General features: G+C 38.2%; 1 protein-coding gene across 12 annotated transcripts in view; it reads left to right on the top strand.

Annotated features, from left to right (window-relative positions):
• Positions 1 to 24,114, top strand: part of Dgki (diacylglycerol kinase iota) — a 425,847-nt gene that overhangs the window by 267,661 nt on the left and 134,072 nt on the right. For 7 of the 12 annotated variants that reach the window (XM_078040589.1, XM_078040588.1, XM_078040586.1 and 4 more), the window contains 2 exons: positions 14,838 to 15,037; positions 19,151 to 19,213. In XM_078040589.1, the coding sequence (XP_077896715.1) occupies positions 14,838 to 15,037; positions 19,151 to 19,213 (263 nt within the window). The remainder of the gene's footprint in view (positions 1 to 14,837; positions 15,038 to 19,150; positions 19,214 to 24,114) is intronic. The other 5 variants (XM_078040592.1, XM_078040591.1, XM_078040593.1 and 2 more) reach the window with 1 other exon arrangement.

Genomic DNA, 24,114 nt, shown 5'->3' with positions numbered 1-24,114 from the left:
GTCAAGTACAGTGGAAGCTGTGCTATGTAATTTTTGAGGCTGGGTCATAAAAAGGACATGCAATGTATGGGAAATCTGGGCAACACTGATGGTCTCCAATTAATAGGAATTGTAAAAATTCAACTTAAATATCTCAGCTTTCATTCACTCAGTGTCATTTATAAGTATTTATGGAATCCACAAATGCTAAATCCATGGATGACGTGCTGCTAGGTAAAATGGTTGAGAAATGGGCTTAGGGTGCTCACAGCTTACTGTTATGGAGGGAGACCCAAGAAGTAAAAATGTCATCCCAGTCTGATGTACTAAATCCTGGAAGTAAGGCATGAGTAATAATAGGAAAGAGAGATGGTGTTATCAGTACTGGCTTCACAGAGGAGGAAGGAATTGAGGTGTGATGTGGCCCCAAGGTGTTCCCATCAGAGGAACTAGCCTGAGGACACATATCCTAGAGAGCCCATGGTGGCGCCTTTGAGCAACCCTCTACATATAGTGAGTAAAGACAGACATAGGGAGAAACGGCAGAAACAGCTCACTGAGCTGTTGATGGACAGGCCGAGGGAGTGGGGTGAGAGGAGCAGACTTGTGCTTTAGAAAGATTGCCTAGGTGTTGGTGGGAGAGGAGACCAGACTCTACCACTAAAGGCTGGTGGGCAAATCAACACATTGGTGCCGTGTCCAGGTGAAGAAGCGAGGAGACCTGGAAGCCAGAAGCAAGAAAGTGGCAAGGAAGACGGAGGGTGAGTTTCTGTCACTTGGACATAGTGACTCATTGTGAAGGGTAAAGGAGGAGAGGTGTAAATGAACTCTGGGACCTTAGGCAACCAGGTGAAGAATGACTGCCTTAAATGATGTAGAAAATAGAAAGGAGAATATTACTAAAGCAATGGACTTGGTTTTACATATTTTAAATTTGTAATTCCTGGAAGATATCTAAGGGAATGTAAAAATAGGCAACTAGAAGTATATATTTAGAGCTCAGGAGACCTCTGTAGGTTGCAGAGATGGTTATAGGGGCCTGTCACATCCTACTTTATTCCATCCTATCATTTGTAGGTAAAAGAGAAAAATAATAGTAGATGGGAGTTCTTGAACAGGAAATGGAATACCAAAATCATGCCAATTAAATTCTCCTTATGCAATATGAATAATGAAATGCATGCATGCCAACTATCATCAGAGTGTGATAAAATCGCCAATTCTAGTGATTCCTAATCGCTTCCAAAATAGGAAATCCTACTGCAGAACAACAGAGTGAGATGTAGGTTAAGACGTCTGGTCTTTAGCACCCAGTACTCTCTGTTGGAACCTACGTCTCTATTTTCACACCCATGTCCGTCATTGCTTTCATTCAGGATGGAAAGGGCTTATTTTTAGTCATTCAATTCTGTATTTCTTAAAACTATCATATTGATTATATTTCAAAGAAGGAAAATTATGTGAAAACTCAAGCATCTGTTTAAGATGATTATATAAACAGAAGAATGAAGTTATTTGAGTTGTGTGTGCATATTTTTGTGTATTTAAAATAGTTGCCATATAATTTAAAAACATAACTAGTAGGTCAATGCTTTTAGAAGCAAATTATTTTTCTTAGAAATCGACATGTCTGAAGTCATTAGAGACTATGTACTTTCAAGCTAATGGAATAAACAATTAATATTTTTGTAGATTGCTTATAACTTAAGTAAATTCCAAAGAACAGAAAATTCAGAGTGGCTCTTGGAGACAGATTTAAAATAGTTACTGGAATATAATTTTTTTAAAAAGACTATTTCTTTTAGACTCTTTATCTTGTAATTGCAAACTTCAAAGCAGAAGTCTTCAATTCACTATATTGGTTGAAATGCATTCCTACTAATTAAGATGATTCTTCACTGTGTACTGGGTCTCCTGATTACCTTTATGGATTTTACACAGGCCATAATCAGGCATTGTAATTTGTATTTATTTCTGCCACAATTTTCTGCCATTATAGTTGTGAAGGTCCTTTCATGTTAAGTCTGTTTCTAAGTAATTTAAAACTGTTCAAGACAGTTCAAAGCATTATTCAGATTGAGGAAGTGGGAACCTAATTTGCTATTCAGTATGAAATCCAAGATTTCAGTCTTTATAAACTTTAAAGAAAGCACATTGATCTTTTTGTTAATTGAAATTAAAATGTATAAGTTCTTTTATATTTATGAATTAGGAAAGAAAAAAGTTCTTCAGTGAGAAAAAAATTACTTGGGGATATTCCCAGGGTTGAAGTTTTATATTTACCATGTAATATAATATTTTATATTTTTTAGAAAAGAAAATGTAACATTAAATATTTGCTTATTTTGATAATAACATTAGTGTTTGGATTGAAGTAAATACATCAGTCACAATCATATGATTCATAAGTGACTGTATTTTGATGTATTTTCTTCCAATGTCTTTATTTTTATGTCTTAAAATATACATGAACTTATATTATCATAAGTAAAATGATAACTAGAAATAGTCACATACCCACCAGTTCATTGTATAAATGCCACTACATATAATAATTGTTGCTTTATGAAAAATTATTTTATGAAACTTTTAGGTTCTGAATGTTTGTTGTCATAAATAATCCTGTAATTAACATAATTATTTGGTTTGTAAAAGTCTGTACACATTTCAGATTATTTTCTTATGATAAATCTCCAGGAATGAGATTACTGATTTGATGGCTTAAACATTTAAAATCCTATTAATAAGAATTTTAAAGGGGCTGGGGATGTGGCTGAAGCGGTAGCGCGCTCCTCAGCACCACATACAAACAAAGATGTTGTGTCCGCCAAAAACTAAAAAATAAATATTAAAAAAATTATCTCTCTCTCCTCTCTCTCTTTTAAAAAAGAGAATTTTAAAACTTCTTTTTAGAAATTGTATATTGTTCACAGTGTACAGAATACAATAGCAATGTACTTGGATGACTTAAATGAAATGTCCTCTAGGTGCTGAAAAAGTGTTACTAGAAGAGATGCAAATGCTGTTACGACACAGCACTTGAAAAACAGAATGAGAGGAGAAAGTAAGATTCCATGCCCCCCCAAAATTGTGTTTTATAAAGTTATTAAAACTTTGGAGCAAATAGTTATGTCCTAAATTTAAAAAAAATAAGAGTAAGGACAAATTATCTTTATGGTTACCTCTTATGTCTTTTTTAAAAATAACAATCTTTGTGTCTTTGTATATGTTAATGGGCTGTTTATCTTTCAGTTGCCAGGGACATGTTGTGGACACAGGTCTTTTGACAGACTTATTTATTGCAAATGTATTCTCAGTTTGTACTTTTCTTTTTGTATTTTTCTTGTTTCTTTTGATGAGCACACATTTAAAACATTTTTTATGAATTTCAGTTTTATGAAGTAGGCTTAACTTCATGTTAAAGATTCTTATGTGCATCTTTTAAAAAATTTTTTTGTAGTTGTAGATGGACAGAATGCCTTTATTTTATTTGTTTATTTTTATGTGGTGCTGAGGATCGAATCCAATGCCTCACACATGCAAGGCAAGTGCTTTGCCGCTGAACCCCAGCTCTACCCTAATATGCATCTTAAACTTGATTATTCCAAGAAAGATCAGGAAGGCATTCTATATTTTCTTCCTGAAGATTTATTGTTTTAGCTTTTATGTATAATGTATTCCATTTAAATTAATTTAAAAAATTTTTTTAGTTGTACAAAGACACAATACCTTTATTTTATTTATTTTTATGTGGTGCTGAGGATTAGACCCAATGCCTCACATGTGTTAGGCAAGTGCTCGACCACTGAGCTACAACTCCAGCCCTAAAATTAATTTTTATGTATCATGTAAGATAGCTGTTTATGCATTTAAAAAATGTTTATCTAGTATTTTTCTGCACTATTTGTTGAGTGAACTTTCCTTTTCTATAGAATCGACTTGGTGCCTTTGCCCTTTGTGTGTGAACCTTTTTCTGAAATCTGTATTCTTCTGGCTTGTGTATGCCCACACCACTCTGTCCTGATTACTCTAGCTTATAGTTAGTCTTCAGTCCGGTAATATGATTCATTTCACTTTGTTCTTATAAGAGAATTTTGGTTATTCTAGCTCCTCTGCATCTGCATATAAACTTTATAATTTGTCAGTATCTACTAGAAATCTCTTGGATTTTGAATTGGGGTTGCACTAAACTTTTAAAATTGGTGCAGCCAATTTGGAAAGCAGTATGGAGATTTCTTGGAAAGCTGGGAATGGAACCACCATTTGACCCAGCTATTCCCCGTCTGGGTCTATTCCCTAAAGACCTAAAAAAGAGCATGCTACAGGGACACTGCTACATCAATGTTCATAGCAGCACAATTCACAATAGCAAGACTGTGGAACCAACCTAGATGCCCTTCAATAGACGAATGGATTAAAAAAATGTGGCATTTATACACAATGCAGTATTACTCTGCATTAAAAAATGACAAAATCATAGAATTTGGAGGGAAATGGATGGCATTAGAGCAGATTATGCTAAGTGAAGCTAGCCAATCCCTAAAAAACAAATGCCAAATGTCTTCTTTGATATAAGGAGAGTAACTAAGAACAGAGTAGGGACGAAGAGCATGAGAAGAAGATTAACATTAAACAGGGATGAGAGGTGGGAGGGAAAGGGAGAGAGAAGGGAAATTTCATGGAAATGGAAGGAGATCCTCAGGGTTATACAAAATTACATACAAGAGGAAGTGAGGGGAAAGGGAAAAATAATACAAGGGGGAGAAATGAATTACAGTAGAGGGGGTAGAGAGAGAAGAGGGGAGGGGAGGGGAGGGGGGATAGTAGAGGACAGGAAAGGCAGCAGAATACAACAGACACTAGTATGGCAATATGTAAATCAATGGAAGTGTAACTGATGTGATTCTGCAATCTGTATACGGGGTAAAAATGGGAGTTCATAACCCACTTGAATCAAAGTGTGAAATATGATATGTCAAGAACTATGTAATGTTTTGAACAACTAACAATAAAAAAATTTAAAAAATAAATAAAATAAAATTAGGATATTAGCAATGTTAATTGTTCCAGTCTATGAACACATATATTTATTTATTTATTTAGGTGTTTTTATCTTCCTTCAGCAATTTTTTTTTTTTAAGTTCAGGGTAGTTTTCAGTTTCCTGCACAGCTGTTAATTTCTAAATATTTTATGCTTTTTGAGGCAATTTTAAATAATATTTTAAGTTTTATAATTATTATTGCTGGTAAGTAGAAAACTGATGTATGTGCATTTATTTATTTACTTACTTACTTACTTACCTTATCTTATAGCTTTTCTAAATCCTTTTTAGTTCTGGTAGTTTTTGCAGACTCCTTAGGTTTTTTCTACACATACAATCATGTTGTTTGTGTGTCAGGACAGTCTTACTGTTTTCTTACATACCTTTTATTTTTTTATTGACTTTTTGAGTTGGCCAGTATGTTCAGTGAGATGTGAATAAACTTGGCAAGAATTAACATATTTGTCTTATTCTTGATTAGAGGGAGAAACATCTATATTCCCTCATAAAATATGTTATGTAATAGGCTTATTTTTAAAGTAAACCTTCTTTTTTCCTTGAAATATTTCTATTATATTCCTAGTTCCCTTAGAGATTTTTATCACAAATGTCTGGTGTATTTGATTAAATACTTTTCTGCATCTTGCAAAAAAGACATATAATTTTCTCCTTTCTGTTGTTTAGATAATAAATTTCTCTTATTTTTAAAAAGGCTTTTAAATGCATTTCTGGCCTAAACTACTCTTAGTCTTGATGTATTATTAGTTTTTATTTTGCTAGATAAAATTTGTTAATATTTTATTAGGTATTTTTGTGACTATGTTTATGAAATATATTGGTTGATTAATTTATTTTCTTTGTTCAATTTTGATATCAAGTTTTGTTTGCTCCATGAATTGAAATAAGAAATGACATTCTTTATTTGTCTAAAAGAACTTATGGAAACTTGTTTTATTTATTTTTTCTTATATTTTTATAGAATTTCCCAATCAACCATTGGCTCTAAAATTCATTTGAGAAAAGGATAGGTACAGAATTATCCAAATTTCTATTCTACTGCACCTACCACTCTTTTTAAAGAAAAGAGCCTCACTCCATTGCTCAGACTGGCTTCAAACTTGTGAACCTCCTGTGCCAGCCTTCCAAGTAGCTGGGACTATAGACACCACGCCCAGCTCTATTTCTTCTTGAATCAATTTTATTCAGTTAAATTATTTAGGGAATTTTTCATTTCACCTACTTGTTGAGTCCATGGACATAAAGTTATTTATAATGTTCTGTTATTATCCTTTTACTGATTATTGGATCCTCTCCTCTATTCCTAATACAAGTAATTTGTTATCCATCTATTTCTTGTAATTTTACTTTTCCCACTTACCTTGCTCTCTTATTTTCATATACTTTACTTTTATATGCCATAAGTAAACCCCACAATTCAATATTTTTGCTTTCAGCAGTGGATTGTCTTTTAAAGAACTTGAGATGAAAGAAAATTGATAACCTTTTGTTACCTATATATTTACCACTTCCAGAATTCTTCATTCCTTCCTGTCAATCCAAGTTTTCATGTAGTATCATTTTGTTATTCTTTGAAAGAACTCCCCCAGCATTTCTCAAATGAAGGCAACAAATAATTACAAATTTTACTTTCTGAAAATACTCTTATTTGACACTCAGTTTTAAAATTTTAATTTTATGGAGATAAAATTCTGAATTGACAAGTTTGTTTGCTAATTTGCTTGTTTTAGCACTTTAATAATGTTATTTCATTTTCTTCATTCCTCTGTATTTTTTTGAAAAAAAATTCAACTATAATTTGTACCTTTATTCCACTGATGATAATGTCTTTTTTTCCTATTTTTTTAAAAATATTTTTAGTTATAGATGGACACAACACCTTTATTTTGTTTATTTATTTTTATGTGGTACTAAGGATTGAACCCAGGGCCTTACATGTGCCAGGCAAACGCTCTACCCCTGAGCCACAACCCCAGTCTTTTTCCTGTATTTTTGAGATTGTCTTTTTATTTTTGATTTTATGAAGCTTCTTTGTGGTTGTACCACTTTCCTATTACCTCTGTAAACAAATTACCACAAACAGTGGCTTAAGACAGCATAAATCTATTTTTCAATTATGGAGTTAATAAGTCTAAAACAGGTTTTTGGTAGAGCTGTATCTTCTGGAGACCCTGTAGGTGAATCCATGTCCTGGTCTTCTGCAGCCTCTAGAAGTTATCTTCTTTCTCTGGCCTGTGGGTGTGTATTTTCTTCTCACATCTTCTCTGACTGACTCTCTTTTCCCACCTATCCCCTATCAGGACCTCTAAGATATTACTGGGCCCACTTAGATCATCCAGGATGATCTCTTACCTCCACATCTTCAGTGTATTCAGAAAAGGCTCATTTTTGTGTAAGGTTTTCATAATTTCTGGGAATTAGAATGTAGGCATCTTTGTTATTGTTATATTGGGAATTATTCTGCCTATCATAGTGGTTTTCTTTGTATTTACTCTAGTTTAGATTGGTTAATCTTGGATTTGAAGACTGATTTTTTTTTTCCCCAACACACTTGGAATTTTTTTCCATGTACATTCTGCTCTGTTTTCCTTTCCCTTTCCTTATGGTATTCAAATGCCTGTATTATAGTTTGCTTATTTTTGTCTCACAGCTCATGAAATAAAATATTTCTGTGTCTGCTTTTGAGATCAGTAGTTTCTTTGACGTGTTTCCATCTGCAGCAGCCTCTTTACTTCAGTGTTCAATTTGCTCTGAAGTCCACCCTGTGATAATTTCATTTTTCTTCTTCATTATGGATCACATTTTCTTTTTTTTTTCATGTCTAGTTCCATTGATTATATATACCAAGTAGATAATTCATTGAATGCAGTCTAAATTACGTTTTATTGCTACCTTGTATGTAGTGCTTTAACATATATATATATTTTAACATATATATTTGTTTGTATATGTTATAAGGATATATTTTATTTAGTTTTCCATTTCTTGCTTTACAAAATACAAAAAAAAGTAAGTTCAATATGAGAGGCAAATACCACTAGTCTTGTATTAAAAAAATTAATAAGATATGTTTCTTTCCAGATTTGTATGTATTTATTTTATCCCATTGTTCCTGGATATATTGTTTATACTGTCACTAATCTCAGTATTTCAGGATATTACAGGTTTTGGAGGAATGATTGGATAATTTACTAATGGATATAAAACTGAATGTTTCCTTTTTTTTTTTTCTTTTTGGTCAGTCATGAATTTATGTAGTTCGTTTCTACAATCTGTCTCCATTGAATAAGAATTCTAGTGATAAAGGGTGCTAGATATTTCCACTGAAAATCATCTATGTAACATTTCTCATCTTAGCAACTTGTGTAGTATATATTGGAAAGGAAAAAGGCCATGTGAGATAGTTCCACTGTGTCTATTTAATACAGGAGGCTAGACACGGGATGTTAGAAAATCTGTAAAGAGGGTAGCCTTAAGATTAGCAGTTCACAGATCAGCAACTACAGAAAGTTTATGATTTCTAGTGATAGAGATAGAAAGGGAGAAGATGATGCTATTAACTTCAAGGAGCTCAGGTGACAAGAAAGAGATGGAACTTTGGAAAAGTGGCTGCTGGAGAAGTTTGTTGCTCAGCTGTGCATGCTATGATGAATGTAAGGCGGAAGCTAGAATTCTAGAGGGAACCACTTCATGAGCATTGGAGCCATTGCTGGGGCTATGTGTGCATCCGGGGCCACAGAGATAGAGAAGGTCTGAGGACAGTGCTTCCTGTGGAGAATTCTCACCCATGTCCCACACAGGCGATGGAATTGGGGTCCCTCTTTGTGGAATGGGCTGGCTGCAGAATAAGAGCTAATAAAGAGAAAATGTTTTCTCTGATAGAAGGTGGGTGACTCAAAGTGGGGTAGGGAGGGAGAGCATGGGAGGAAGATTATTTCTAGATAGGGAAGATGGGTGGGAGGGAAAGGGAGAGGGAAGGGGAATAGCAAGGATGGTGGAATGTCTTGGTCATCATTATACATGTATGAAGATTTGAATTTGGTGTCAACATACCTTATATACAAACAGAGATATGACAAATTGTGGTATATATGTGTATTAAGAAGTGTAATGTAAAAATGAGTACATGTATAATGGCATAATTTGGCGTGAACATGCTTTATATACAGAGTTACAAAAAAATTGTGCTGTACATGGGTAATAATGAGTGTAATGCATTTCACTATTGTCATGTATGTAAAAAATAAATTAAAAAGAAAATGGCAAAAAAAAAAACCCAACCACATACTCAGGAAGTAATTTTGAAAAGCAGAGGTAGGATGGCTCACTGATCTCAAGGAAAAGAGAACAATGGATCCTGCCCTTGCTTTATTTATATGGGGGGACATCAAAGGTTTTCCATGGAATATTCTTTGCCAAATAAGGTAGGAGGTGGGCTGTCCAGTTCCCAATGGGTTAAGCCCAACTCCAGAGCTATGAGAGCAAAGACAGAGATCTCATGCCTTGGGTAGTCTGATACGCATGGGAAAGCCTGGATCGTTTCCAAGGACAAAACTTAAGTCTTCATAGCTCAGTACTGAGTAAAGACCCCTCAAGTAGCTCACCAGAGGCTTTCCACAGGAAATGGAAAGCACAAAGGAGAATATACCACTGTTAGAGACATTGCCTGGTGTATTAGCTTTCCTCTTCTGTGACAAAATACCTGAGATAATCAACTTATAAAGAGAGTTTTTTTGGTTTATAGTTTTGGAAATATGCATTTGATCCTGTGTTAAGCAACGCATCATGGAGAAAATCCTCACATTATGGCTGTAAATAAAAAAGAGAAGAAGAACAGCGGGTGGGGTCCCAATATTTTTTCAAGGGCATGTCCTTAATGATCTAACTTTCTCCAGGTAACCTCTATCTTTTAAAGGTTCCACGACTTCCTAGTAGTGTCATGGCCTATGGACTGAGTCGGTAACATAGGCTTTTGGAGTACTTTTGAGTTCCAAACTATTTCAGGTGGAAAAAAATACTTGCCTTCTTTCTTTCAGCTTGTTACTTTTTATATTTTTATTTTCATTTATTCTTTCTTTGTATATGATGTAAAGTACTGATTTTATTTTTCTGTATGTAGCATGAAATATTAACCAGTACCATTGGCTAAATTAGCCATCATTTCTTCAATAATCTGTAATGCCACATCAACAAATTCCATATTCTTACCCATATGAGTCTATTGTGTTCTTTCTATTCATTTCCATTATTTTAATTAATTAGTGTATCTTTAAAATATTGCATATCTCAGTATCTAATAGGGGAAGTTTATTATCTATTGCTCTTTCTTCTTTCAAACTATTCTGTTACTTGTGGATTTTTGTTCTTCAAATTTAATACATTTCACAAGTATATTAGTTATGGTTCTCCAGAGAAATAACCGATAACTTGTGTGCACAAGTGCATGTATGTGTATGTGTTGAGACAGAAAGAAAGAAAGATTGGAGAGATTAGTTGGGCAGGCAGGCTAGAGACCCCGGAAGACTTGATGTTGAAGCTTAAGTCTGAAGACAGTCTTCTGGTGGTAGAATTCTTCTTCCTTCTAAAAAGATCAGTCTGTCTTCAAAAAGTTTTCAATATAAAATTGGAGGCTTGGCCAATAAAATAAGTCACAGAAATGAAATTAGAAGAAAAAAATTGCAAACTTTCTAACATTTCCACTGATATTATCCCATACATATAAATTCCATGAAAATTCACAACAAACTATTAAAAGTCATAAGAAAGATGGCTGATAGCCTATTCTGTTAAAAAGAAATCAACAGTCTTCCACCAATCTAGCAATATCTGAACAGATATGTCATTTACGATATTAACAAAATCAGTAAATACATGAAACTTTTATATAGAAAACTTTAGAACTTTATTGAAGGATATAAGAGAAAAATAAGTGGAAAGCTGTGATATATTCATCAATAGGACAATTCAATACACTACTGATCCTAATTTTTCCAAATTAATAGAAAAATTCAATGTCATTCAAATTAAATACCAGAAATACCTTTTGAGGGAATCTTATTGTGATGATGTGTGAAGTGGGGAATAATATTTGCTCTTTCAAGTTTTAAAATAGTTCTAATCTGTTCAATTTTTGTATTTGTTATGCAAAAGTTTTCAAATTACAGTTTTTCCTGAAATTTTCTTATCTGGGTTTTCTAATTGATTGCCTTCATAACATTCTTAGTGATTTTCAAAAATTCTCTGTTTTATCCTTAGCTAGCTTCCGTCTTTCTAAAAGTAATTCAAATTAGTGTTTTTCTTGTTTAGTCTGGCAAGAGGTTTGTTTGCAGGTTTGATCTCCAAAAGACAAACAGCTTCTAGTGCTGTTGATGGTCTCTGTTGTCTACTCTGCCAGCTGCTGACTTCTGCCTTGAGCATCCTCATCCGGGATGAGGCTGATTGATGGGCAGGGCTGGCAGCAGGGATGAGGAATGGGGGGGGGTAACACTTGTAACACTTGCTCTTGCTTTATGACACAGGGCTTACCCACGGCAGGTAGAGTAAGGATTTGAGTAAACAAGCAGAAGGCTTGAGAGGAGAAGAAGAGAATAATACAGAGAGGAGAGACAGAATCTCAAGTCATAGCTGTGGACCAAAAAAGTCATGTAGGGCACTAAGTGACAAGAGATGCATTTATTCAGGGACTTCCTCTCCAGAAAGGCAATACTTGAAATGTTACAAGAGTAGTATATGCCAAGTTCAATAGTTAATTGCATTCTAAATAAACCAGTGTCATCTTATTGCTAAAGGATTCATTCTAGGAAATCATAGGTGTGTGTGGCTCTTGGTGGCTGTTTTAGTCAGCTTTTTCATTGCTGTGACTAAAAGACCCAACCAGTACAATTTTAGGGGAGGAAAAGTGTGAGAGCTCAGGGCTTTAGTGGTCTCAGTCCAGAGATAGCAGGCTCTGTTCCTTGGGGCTCAAGGTGAGGCGGGACATTATGGCAGAAGAGTGTGGTGGAGAGAAGCAGCTCACACGATGATTAGAAAGCACAGAGAGAATTCGCTTGCCAGATACAAAATGTCAACCTCAAAGGAACACTCCAATGACCCACCTCCTTCAGCTTCACTGTGCCCACCTTTAGTTATCACTCAATTAATCCCTCTAAGGGAATAAATTCACTGATTGGGTTAAGACCCTCATAAGCCAGTCATTTCTCCTCTGAATTTTCTTGCATTGTCTCACACGTGAACTTTTGGGGAATATCTCACATCCAAACCATAACAGGACCTGTAACTATATAGGATGTTAAGCCTTGACCACTCTGAGAGATGAAAAATAAATTTTGCTACTCAGTGTTTTTAAAATTACGTATGCCCTAAATTTGTCCCCAAAATCATTGAACATGTGTCTTTTACAGTAGGAGAAGTGTCTTTATTCTGCAAGCTGATGATGGTGGTTCCTCTTGTGAGCCTGCAGTGATCTTGGGTAGATGCTGGTGGGCCCAGAGAGCTGGCACTGATAGTGATTGAACTCTGTTTGTTTGTAGAACATGTAGAGCATCCTAATCTGAAAACCCCAAATGGGACCAGCTGTGAAATTAAAAACTTTTTGAGCATCCACTGGGTGCCACAGCTGAAAATTTCACATCTGATCTCACGTGCCCAACATCAAAATGTGGACACACCAAAAATAACATTTAAAATTAGCTTTAGGCTATAGCTGTAAAGGAGTACACTTTATGAAAGGCGAATGACTTGAATCTCATTCCCCAAGATTTTTCATTATGGTTAGCCAAATAATCTAAATTTTGAAAAACAAATCTGAAATCTGAAACACTTCTGGCCCTAAGCATCCTGGATAAGGAGTACTCTCTGTTTCCATTGTTGTCCTATTTTTTAGTCTGAGAAGATGGCTTCAAAGTGCTTTATAGTGCTTTCTAGGCCCCCTGATTCTAAGGAGGTGGAAGGTGTTGAAGCAATTTTCAGTTCTGTTAAACTCAGAGGAATACGTTCTTAACTGGCAAATTTTGCATTTGTAGCTGCCATTCAGCCTAGTTAAGGTGAGGTTTGGGGGAGATAAAACGGTATTTCCTCTAGTGGATGAAATGGATAATATCAGGTACATATTGGGCTGAAAAGTACAAAAAGGCAGAGGAAATATATTGGGGAATTTTTGAAGGAGAGACAGTGGTTCAAATCCACAGCTTAGATAGAAAAAAAAAAATCTTGGAGGATCAGGTGGAAGTCCAAAGTGAAGCTCCCCTTGCTCTCTTGTTCTCCCACCAATGGAATAAAAGTGTGTGTAAAGCCCTCTGGTCAGCATGTGCAGCATCGAAGGTGTTCAGTAAGCTATGTTTTGGTTTTTGTTCTATTTTATTTCCCTTCTTTTTGTCTCTGTCTTTTCCTTCTCTTTGCATTTATAGTCATTTTTTATATTGTTCAGATTAATGCAAAATCCACTCAAAACATCAGATAAGGACAACTATCTGGCAGTCAAGTAAATGCAAATTGGCTTCATAGAAATCTCAATTAATAAGATTTTCTCCCTCTGCTCATAAAGAGCCTTATGGCAACACGCTGATAAAGTACTTCCCTTTTCCTGAGAGTCAGTCTTTTAGATTTTTGTGCTAAAGTAAGGGTTTGATTACTTTTAAACTTTTACTTCATTATAAGTTAATAAAAAAAAATTTGCCAGTATCTTTTAAAGTTAAACATTCACCTTAAGTAATGACACTCCATTCTATGTACCTAGGAGAGTATATATCCACTAAAATATGTGTACTGCCAATAGCCAAACGTCCACCTGCCAAGGCATTGGTAAGAAATAAAATTTGCTAAATGTCAGTCAAACATAAAAATGAACAAAAGATGTCAGACACAGGTTACAGACTATGTGATTTCTTTTTTATGAAGTCCCAGTTCAGGCAACATGAACCCATGGTGATAGAAATCGATAGTGGTTGCCACTTGGTTGGTAGGAGGACAGTGGTAAATGTCAAAGGGGTGTGTGGAAACCTCTTGGCTGTTATAAGATTTTAAAAGATTGATCCAGATAAAGTTTTATGCTAACTGTATGCAAATATTCATTAAGCTGTTGAATAAAATTTGTGTAATCTATGCATATCATGCACCTTAATGTATGATTTTCATTCATCCCTGAAAGGATAAATGATACCAAAGGCATATTTTTTTACTCAGGGGAATTTTGACTTGACTCAGAGTCAGTGTTAACTTGACTCTTCATTCTGTGGCTACCAAGGTGAACTGAGCTCTTGTGATGTTTTTATTTTGATCCTCAAAGCTCTCCAGAGTGTTTTTAATTGAGTAATTACCATTTTGCATTCTATTTATCTTACACAGGTTAGAAATAGTTTGAGGAAGGTTAATGTGCAAAGGAAAAACCTCCCCACGTTGGAAAAATAACCAAGGATGGGCTGCAGAATTAAGAATGGGATAAATATAACTTAGAAATTAATCACAGTATACTTTCGCTTCTTTATATCCTTTTTGTAGTACTTACATCGGTTATTTAATGGGAATAGATTAATACAAAGGGAAAGCTTTTGTAGTAGAATAGCGTGGCCAAATTTAGATTTAAAATGCATAAAATAAAAAGTGGTGATCGGTGGAAATTCATGATAAACTCATCAAGAGCTTCGACTATTTAGCTGATTGGTAGAAATAGCTTATCTGACGTTTCTTCTTACACTGACGGCTAGTGAATTTTAGTATGTTCATCAAAATCCCTTTGGACATGGGGTCTCTAGTTCTCTTAAGTAAGAATAACTTCTGGCTCTCTTTCAACTTGTTTGGCAGGCTGCCCTGCAAGTCGGGGGCCATGGAGAAAGGCTGCACCAGTGTCGAGAGGTCATGCTTCTAACGTACAAGTCCATCCCCATGCAAGTGGACGGCGAGCCCTGTAGGCTGGCCCCGGCCATGATTCGGATCTCCTTGAGGAATCAGGCCAACATGGTACAGAAGAGCAAGAGGAGAACCTCCATGCCTTTACTCAATGAGTGAGTCTGCTCCTCGCCTACCCGGGTTCCCATGAAGACCCTGACGAGCAGGTCGCAGAGCATGTGCATGGTCTGGGACCGCGCTGTTGGGAAGGGGAGAGAAGCCTAGGAAACTCAGCAGTCCCTGGTGTCTCTCCTGGGAACATATTCTTTTTGGCTGTTGTTGTTTATTAAAGGATCCCTTGACCCTTTTACTTGTTACTGTATGACAGATGATTCTTCACGGGCCACTGGGATGCACACATATCCTGGCAAAAATCATTAAGAGAGATTTTAGGGTCATACAATGTACCCACCTAAAGCGTTCTTTTGGTTTGGGTTTAAGGGGCATGCAACTGGCCTGCTCTTTACTCGGGTCCCTGGGAGGGTGGTGTTTCTGCAGTAACAGAGGTTGGCCGTGCTGACCTGTGGCTTGCCTCTTCATTTTGCAACCCCTTCTGCCTGTTGGTGAATGGTGCCTTTCCTGGTGTTTCCATCTGGGGTCCTGTGGACTTTGGTGCCTCAGCTCAGTTCTGCTTTTCTGTGCAGCATCCTACAATCCTGACTTAACCAGACCTATTATTTCTACTCTTAAACACCTGGTATCCCTATGGGGCTCTTTTCCTGTTTTTAGGTGTTTTGATAAAGTGAATTGAGGTAAGGCAATCATGGCTCAGTAACTTAGAATGCATATTTGTTTTTCGATGTGCCTTACTCCAATTGGTGATTTAATTGTCTGTTTGGGATTAGAGAAGTAGATGGAGAAAGAAGGGGCTTTGGGGCACTTTTTGAGTACTTTCTGTGTATCATGTCCCTATGCCTAAGGCCATTTCAGGGCTTAGCTTGAGCCATTCTCTGTCACAGTGAGCGACCCTCAAGAAACTCTTCCTGTTTGTGGCCTGTGATGCATGGTTCCTGTTTGTACTGAATGGCTGGCTTCCTCAGTAGTGCCTGTAAAGCCACATGCTTTGCCACCTGTTCCTAGAGTCAAGGTGATAATCCACAGAAGTTCCTAGAATAACCGCTGACACCAGCGCCATGGCTCCCGTAACCTCTCTGGGGTGGCAGGTGTCTAGGAAGGGCGGCAGCCAGGGCTCTGCAAATGTTGTGGTTGGCATTTGCTTCCGAGTCCGAGGCTGGGGGAGAGGTCCTCTCCTTCCTTCTCTCCCAGAGCCTGGATTTTTCTGGAATGTTGCCCAGCTCATCTTCCAGAGCTGCTGTGGAGTGAAATTTCTTGCTTTATTTACATTTTGCAGCTGATGAAACTCCTAGCCCATTCCTGATGCTTTTTATCCTTCTTACTTTGTCCTTTTTTTCTAGGTTGAATATATAATTGCTGAGTTTGTATGTTTCAAAGGTGGGATGTCAGCAGTCGTACCTGGTTCACCACATTTCCTCCAGAAATGAAAGAGTGAGGTTGTGAGCCATTGGTTTGGCAGAAATCTATGAACTAATAAATGAAAAGCCACTTCTGAAGTTACACCATAACCTATGGGGTCGGGTCACACTGATAGATAGTCTAAAGAGATCGTGAAGCTAAATGTCTTTGATGTCTATAAACAAAGAGCTCACAGCCTCATGCCTAGTGTTTCTGTATTTTATAGACACAAAGTTGTATTCAAGTGTTTCAATTCCGACTCTTACCCTCTGTTAAGAATTAAGATTTGCTAAGTAGTCATATTGTTTAGAATTTACATGGGCTTTCTTCTCATGTAAATCTAAATACAGGTAGTTTTTCTTTTTTCCCCCTTCTTTGTCCTCATGGCAAATACGACACATGATGTCATTTCCTGTACTTAGCTGGGCAGGTATTTAAGAAGCAGCCTCAAAAATGCAGTTACTTTATCCCCACCAGGGGGCAGTGGTGTTTTCATCAAAACAACCCCAGGCCTACGAAAGATTTATGTAAAATGGGAGTAAAAACATGCTTTTCATTTCTTAAAAAATAATTTAAAAATGAATAAAAACCAAATATTTTATTAGTACAGATGGAAAACTATTATTCAACACCACAGTTTAAATATATCAATACAGATAGCACATTTCTAAAAGAAAGCAAAAACCTAGTTACTAGTTAATATTTGCTCACTGAATGGATTTCCTTCACCTTGATCTTCATTCACCCTTTGCATTTAGATGGCTTCTATTTCACTGGAAGTCAGGTTTTGAAATCTAACTTTTTCCATGGGATTTCCAAGTGGAGGGAGTTTCAAGTTGAAGGTCGGGCTTGCCTTTAAGACTTTTCCTTCGACCACTGGCACTCCAAGCATTCCTCTGACTTAGCTATTGTGTGTGAAGTTCACTCTTGCATGTAAAGAAGAGCTACTTGGAAGACTTTTCATTCCTTTATTTTCTGCCTTCCTTTCTTCCTGCCTACCTTTGTTTTTTTTCCTCCTTTCTTCCTTGTTTCCTTTCTTCTTACTTTATCCACTAGGACTAAATTTTTTTTCTGTTTTTTATTTTATTTTTTCTGTTTTATTTCTCCTTTCTTTCCTATTAGAGGAGAAAGGGAACTGCTCTACAGTGTCTTTAGAATCTTAGCTGACACACCTGTGTGTGTTCCCCATAAGGGAAGGCCAGCCATTCAGGTCATCTTAAGGAATGTGCCTGTCACACAGCATGGAACTGGGACGGCTTGAGATTTCAGGGCTGTGGCTCCCTGCACAACTGCTTTTTCACCAGGACAGTGCTGCTCTTCCTCCTGAATCTGACCTTTCTCTGGGAGGTTGCATCTTAGACCTCTGACTTCAGCCTGGGTTTTTGTTTTTGTTTTTTCCCCTTAAAATCGAAAAATCATACCCAAATATCTTAATTCACATTTTTACCTTAGTATCCCATAACATCCTCAAATTGTATGCTGGAACCTGGACTCTTTAATGATTTCCTTGGCTTCTCCTTCTTGCCATCCACGTGAGCCTATCCCATTCATGTGTGTGAATGGAACCACCCTCCACTCACTCACAGTGACCCCTGGGGTCATCTCAGTCAAGTGCATGTTTTGACATCTGCTCACTAGCCACCACTCTTTTTGAGATCTGCCTTCTATTTGTTGCCCAAGTCTTTGACTCTCTCCCCGAGTGTCTTCTTTCCTTGTAAGACAGCCTTAGTTCCAAGGCCATATGAGTTACCTCTTGCAGCATGGCCGAAATATCTCGGGGTTCATTTCCCTGCACCCCCTGCTGCTGCCCTTCACACAGTCTCTTCCAATACCCAGCTAAGATGGTCTTTCCAGAAATGAAGAGCCCGATTCCTCAGCTTCACAGCCTTCCTGGTCATTGCCTTCTTTGTCCTCCTTTCCTGGGGCTCCAGGAGTAGCCCTTTCCCTAAGTGTCCCCTTCTCTCTAGTTCTAGGTGTTGATTGCCCCCTTACTTGGCTTGGTTGCTTTCATCACACACACGGTTTATTGAAATGGGGCAATTGCTGGTTTATCTGTCTCTGTTCTTGGGGGAGGCCCTCGGTTTCCCCCTTGGGATCCCAGTGCCTGTCCTATCAGTGACCCGCCCCTGGATGAGATTCATAATGCCATCTCCATCACTGTGTTTCTCAGAAACCATTACTAACATAACAAATCTAAAAAAATCACAAATATAATGATGCTGTAGAATATGTTTGGATCACCTTTTATTGTGAGTAGAGGATACATATTGAATAATTAATAATAATTAATAATTGGGTGCTAGTGTTCTTGCACAGCCTGGGGAATCTCGAAGGCTGGATGAAAGCGTAACTTTGCTAATCTCCAGGAGGGGTGTGGGAGGCCAGCCAGTGGCTCCATGGGGAAGCGTGTGCCTCCTCTCCTGGGTGTCCTGGATGACCTGAATGAAGCAAGGGTGCCCATGGCCACGCCTCCTGTGCCCGCAGCCCACCCTCCCGCATTGGCCTGTGTCCGGTCGGTCTGTGGCTTGCCTGGAACCAGCCCCTTCCATGTGTCCTGTCGGCTTCATTGCTGTCACCGGCTTCTCTGGATGATTTCCATGACTGGCTTGATTTTCCTTTCGACCATTGTTGGTGATGCGCTCATTTAATTTCTGTTTAAACTCTGTGTGTCTCTCTTTCTCTCCCCGGCTTGCTCCTTGTCTGTCCACGCTGTCCTGCTGACTCTGTCTTCGCTGCTCATTCCCCGCCGCCTCTAGCATCCACCAGGTGCAAGCTGCGGACCTGAGGCGAGTGTCTGCTCCCCCCGGCTCCTTCTCCATGTGAGTACAGTGCCATTGCGTTTTTACATTTTGTCCCCAACCTCTCCTGCTCCTCAGGGTTCCACTACCTGCGGCGTCCTTTCCCTTCACAGGTCTGCTGCTCTGCTGAGGACACCTCCTGGCCACGATTGCTGTCTGGTCCCCTTCTTGGATTTGAAACGGAAGCCCTGATACCCTTCATGCTCTCTGTCTGCATCCATCCTTTAGGATTAATGGTCTCATTCAGGTTGCAGGGGCTCCTACAGCATCCCATACTAAGCACTGTTTTTTTTTGTTGTTGTTTTTTTTTTTTTTTTTTTTTTTTGGACAGCGGACAAAGCCTTAGACCCCTCCATTGCCTGTGGGTTGGGGTAGAGTGGAAGGAAGTGCTTACCCCCTTGATGTGTGGGTGGACCCCCAATGTTATGTGTGGAGTGTTGGGTGTCTGTACGTGAATATTTCTCACTGTAATGAAAGGTCAGTGGCCCAGACTGGGACCAAGTTAGTAAAATTCTTAGACCCATTTAGTAGTCTGTGCACAGTGTACTCGGGATATTATATTTGTTTTCTGCCAAAACCAACCAAATAAAAGGAAGATATGTTTTTGTAGGATTTCACATCAGGATATTTGGATACCCTCCCTCTGTCTTGTCCTCCTCCTTTTCTCCACCTCCTATGCACTGACCTAGCATTACGTAGGTATCAGGCGCTTTACTCTCCCGACAACGCTATGCAAAATCATTCTCTGTTGTGTATACAAGGAATCTGATGTACAGAAAGGTTAAGCAACTTGCCCAAGGTCACAAAGCCAATAACTCTGACTGGGATTCATACTCAGGCAATCGGGATTCAAAATTCCTGCTCTTAAACACTGACAATCTGCTGCCTCTCATCATTCAGGATCGTGTGTATCTCTCAAGGCCCACTGGAATGATTGCTTCCCAAAGACTTCTTCCTCAGTCTTACTGTCAGAATTAATTACGTCCCCACCGGAGCTTACTATTGATGAGTCTATTCTAGCTCCCGAGGTCTAACTTGGTATTAATCACAGTGAGCTATCTGTATATCCTGCTGTTGACAGGTCTATTTCAGATCATTGCCAATATCTTCTTAGGGATCTTTGCGTTGGTTGCTGGCCTTGTTCACAGGTCTAACACGAAGTGTTCTGAAACCCCACAACAGTTGGTTGGTGGAATGAAAGAGTAGAAGAATGTGTCTAGTGGGATTGAAAAGCAATGCCTGAAGTTTAGTTTAGATCTTACTTTCAATTCTAGTCTTATGTATTAAAAATATATATTCATGAAAAAAAAATAATTATTCTGCATTTTCTTACTGTCAGAAGCTATTTTATGCTGTATACCTAGTGGTGAACACCGCAAAGCACTGCTTCATGGGGCTTAAAGTTGAGCAGTCAAAAATCAATAAGAAAATGAATTTCTAATTTGAAGGTTATTGCTGGGGCAGATTCTACTTTCTGTGTTCAGTAAACTTGAGTTTGATGAGTGGCTCATAATGATCCTTACTGTTGCTGGTTCCAGTGATAGATAGCAAATCCCTCTATCCAGTGATAATGTCAACAATAGAAATGTGTCGGTAGTCGCTGTATTTCCACCACAGGTTCAGTTTAGGTGGCATTTACCTTTTCGCCGGGTCTCTTCCAGGAGTGTGTGTGCCACAGTGAGGTGGATTGCCATGATAGTCTCCATGGGCTGTAGCAAGCCCTGTCCATCTTTAAAACCTAAATATCAATCAGAAAATATTTCATATCTGTATGTGACATATATTAAATGCTACATGTTATAGGTTTTCTATGTATAACCGATAAAACATTTATGTAATCAAAATGTATTTAATCTGGGTGTTATTTTAAAAATCAGATAACAGAATCTTATCGGATTCTAAGGAGCAAGGAGAATGGAGAAAGACCAAGTGTATCGATGTGTTTTATGTCTTTTTATATTATAGCCATGATAACTTAGCTTTGATCCACTCTCAGACTGTTATTGGCTATTTTCATAAATACTTAAAAAATCATGTTAACATGGCTTTGGTCCCTATGAAAGTCAAGAGCCCTGGTATCATCATGCATTGAGATTTTCTGATTCGTTTCGGCTCTCAGATTTGCCATTCTCAGTTCAGAGCACCTCTCTCTGTTTCTTTCTCTTTTTAAACAGATGATCCTTTCTTTCAGAGAAGCCTCTTTTTCTGCTGTTCCCCAAGCAAATGTTGCTTTCTTGAAGCAGCTTGAAGTAATCCTTTTTTAAAGTAATCCTTTCTCACGAGCTTCCTAGTGGCTTTTCTGGGGGAGGGAGAATGCACAGGGGTGACAGTGTGATGCATGGATTCTGAGGGATTGCAACGTACTACTAACTAACGTCTGAGTCCCTGCAAAATTTCAGCTTTATGCTTAGAAGAATTCTCAATTTTTTTTTTGTTTTGATCACATATGACCACACATAAGCTGGTGAATTTTAATCAATGGTATTTAGTGGCTCATTGCTAGAGGACAAAACAAAGAATATTTCTCCACAAATCTGCCATGTCACGAAGTTAACAAATTCTTTAAAATTAAGAGGTTTCCTGGTAAAGTCTTCCTTGAAGCACAAATACACACAACTACCTTTCGTTAATCATGAAAAGTCACATTAAATGTTCCAGCTACCAGCTCCTATTTAACAAATGCCAAAGAGTATGAAACTATAAAATGTTTCTTTCTTGCGTTCATTTATCCTTTGGTAGCTCCCTTTCATTAGGTTCCATTTCCCTCCTGCTTTTCTCCCATCAAAATGAAACCATGTGACCCAATTTATGCTTAATTCATTTTTTTCATCTTTCAAAGAACATTGAGTGCTTATTTCAGATACTCAGTGGGATGTTGAAGCTAGAGATCAGAAAGATAAGATTTCTTCCCTGGGGGAGTGGAGGGGGTGAGCATACCAGGAACAGAGCTAATTGAGTTCCTACCCTATGATTACAATATAATGTGACACATGTCCCAGGACAGATTCTGGTTGTACTTCCCTGTGACTGACGTTTTATTGAATATTTCTTATGTTTGCTTTTATTTTCTAATATTTAAAGTTAGCATCCAGGAACATTGGCCTTTCTGCAGCTCACTGGTGCTCACACAGTTCCAAGGGTTTGAGTCATGGATAGATTCCTGTAATCACCACCATAACCAGGGTGTATCACTGTATCACCCAGAAATGCTGCCTTTTATTCTACCCACTTGTTCCCAGCTTTTGGTAACCATTGTTCACTGTGGTCTTATATTTTTGATACCTTTTAAATGGCATCATGCAATTCGTAACTATTTAGCTGGCTTCTTTGATTGAATACAACATCCCTGAGATTTATTGTTACATGTATCAGTCATCTGTTGCTTTTTATAGCTGAAGCTGAATTCCATTGTAGGAGGTTTCAGGGTGGTTATCCCTTCACCTGCTGAAAGATATCTGGGTCATTTCCAGTTTGCAGTGAATTCAATTAAGAGTACAATTAAGAGCCAGGAAAGCTGATGCACACCTATAATCCCAGTGGGAGGCTGAGGCAGAAGGATCATAAGTTTGAGGCCAGCCTTGGCAATTTAGCAAGGCCCTGAATCTCAATGGATCTATTTTAGGAATCATTACTCCGGTTATCTATTTTAACATGGTGAGTTTCCTTCCTATAAAAAAACAAAACAAAACAGTTGTTTGATGTTTTTTGAGGAATTTGTTCACTGCATCTAAGTCATGAATTAATGTATGTAGAATTGGTAATCGTATTTCCTTGTCCCTGTAGTGTCTGTGAGGTCTCTAGTCTTAATCCTTTTTTATTCCTGATGGGAGTAATTTGTATCTTTTTTTTTTCTATTATCTTTACCACTCTTCATTGTCACTTATTGATTTTATTCTTTTATTTGAAGAAGTGGCTTTCAGTTTCATTGGTTTTTCTTGATTGCTTTCTTGTTTGTAATGTGATCAGTGTCTGCCCTTTTTTATTTCCTTTCTTCGGCTTGGTTGGGATTCATTATCTTCTTCTCTTTCCAGCTCCTCAAGGTGGAACTTCATTATTTGTTGAGTAGGCGGCTGGCTGACTCGGCTAAGCTCAGGCCCAGGGGTGGACAAGCCTCCTGAAGCTCACAGTGTGAGCTTCGTTTTCAGAGGCTGTTCAGTGCTCAACTATCTGTCTGATGTGTGCGCTCTATGGCTGGCATGGGATGTGAGCGGGGTCTGGCCTGTCCAGGTCCTAATGTCTGGGTCATGATGTGGAGGGCCAGACCCATGTAGCTGCCACCAAGGGGCGAAACCCTGAGTCCACAGACCTCCCTGTGAACTCCTCCCTCTCTGTCAGCATCCCTGGTACTTTCTGGTTTGCTGGGGCTCCCTCTTTCAGTCCTTTAGGCAGAAAACAAAGGCCTTGGTTTTCTCATCTGCCACAGTGTTCCAGCGAGGGTGTCCACTGAGGAGCGGGGATATCGCAGGAGGAGAAAGGGAAGCCTCTGGGCATGACAGCCACCGTGAGCTGGAAGGAGACCCCTCTTTTTCCTGATAGTAGTAATTTTGGCACCTGAAGTCCTTTGTCATGGCTGCTCCCACTGCTGCCAGGATAGCAAAATGGCCCCAGTTCTGGGGCTATGAAAATAAAGGGAAAAGAGAGAGTTCTCCCCCATTTCTCTCAGCATCCAGAGGAGCCTATTCTGGAACTCAAGCCAGCACCCAAGCATCTTCCAGAGTTGTCACTCCCTGCACCCAGGGCCACCTGAGGGCCAGGCCAGGGGTTATGGGGGGAGGGTGGGGTTCTCACCAGCAGTGTGATGGTATTTTAAATTCAGGTCTTCTTCCCATCTACCGCTATCATTTACTTTTCAAAATTCTCATATGACTGGTTTATGAATTCTGGCCAGGTTTTATAGCTGCACTTAGTGGGGGATAAAGATG

This window comes from Ictidomys tridecemlineatus, chromosome 2 (assembly GCF_052094955.1).
Source record: "Ictidomys tridecemlineatus isolate mIctTri1 chromosome 2, mIctTri1.hap1, whole genome shotgun sequence".
In the NCBI taxonomy this organism is placed as follows: Eukaryota; Metazoa; Chordata; class Mammalia; order Rodentia; family Sciuridae; genus Ictidomys; species Ictidomys tridecemlineatus.
Note: the sequence above shows the minus strand (reverse complement) of the source record. Positions and strands in the feature narration are given on the sequence as shown.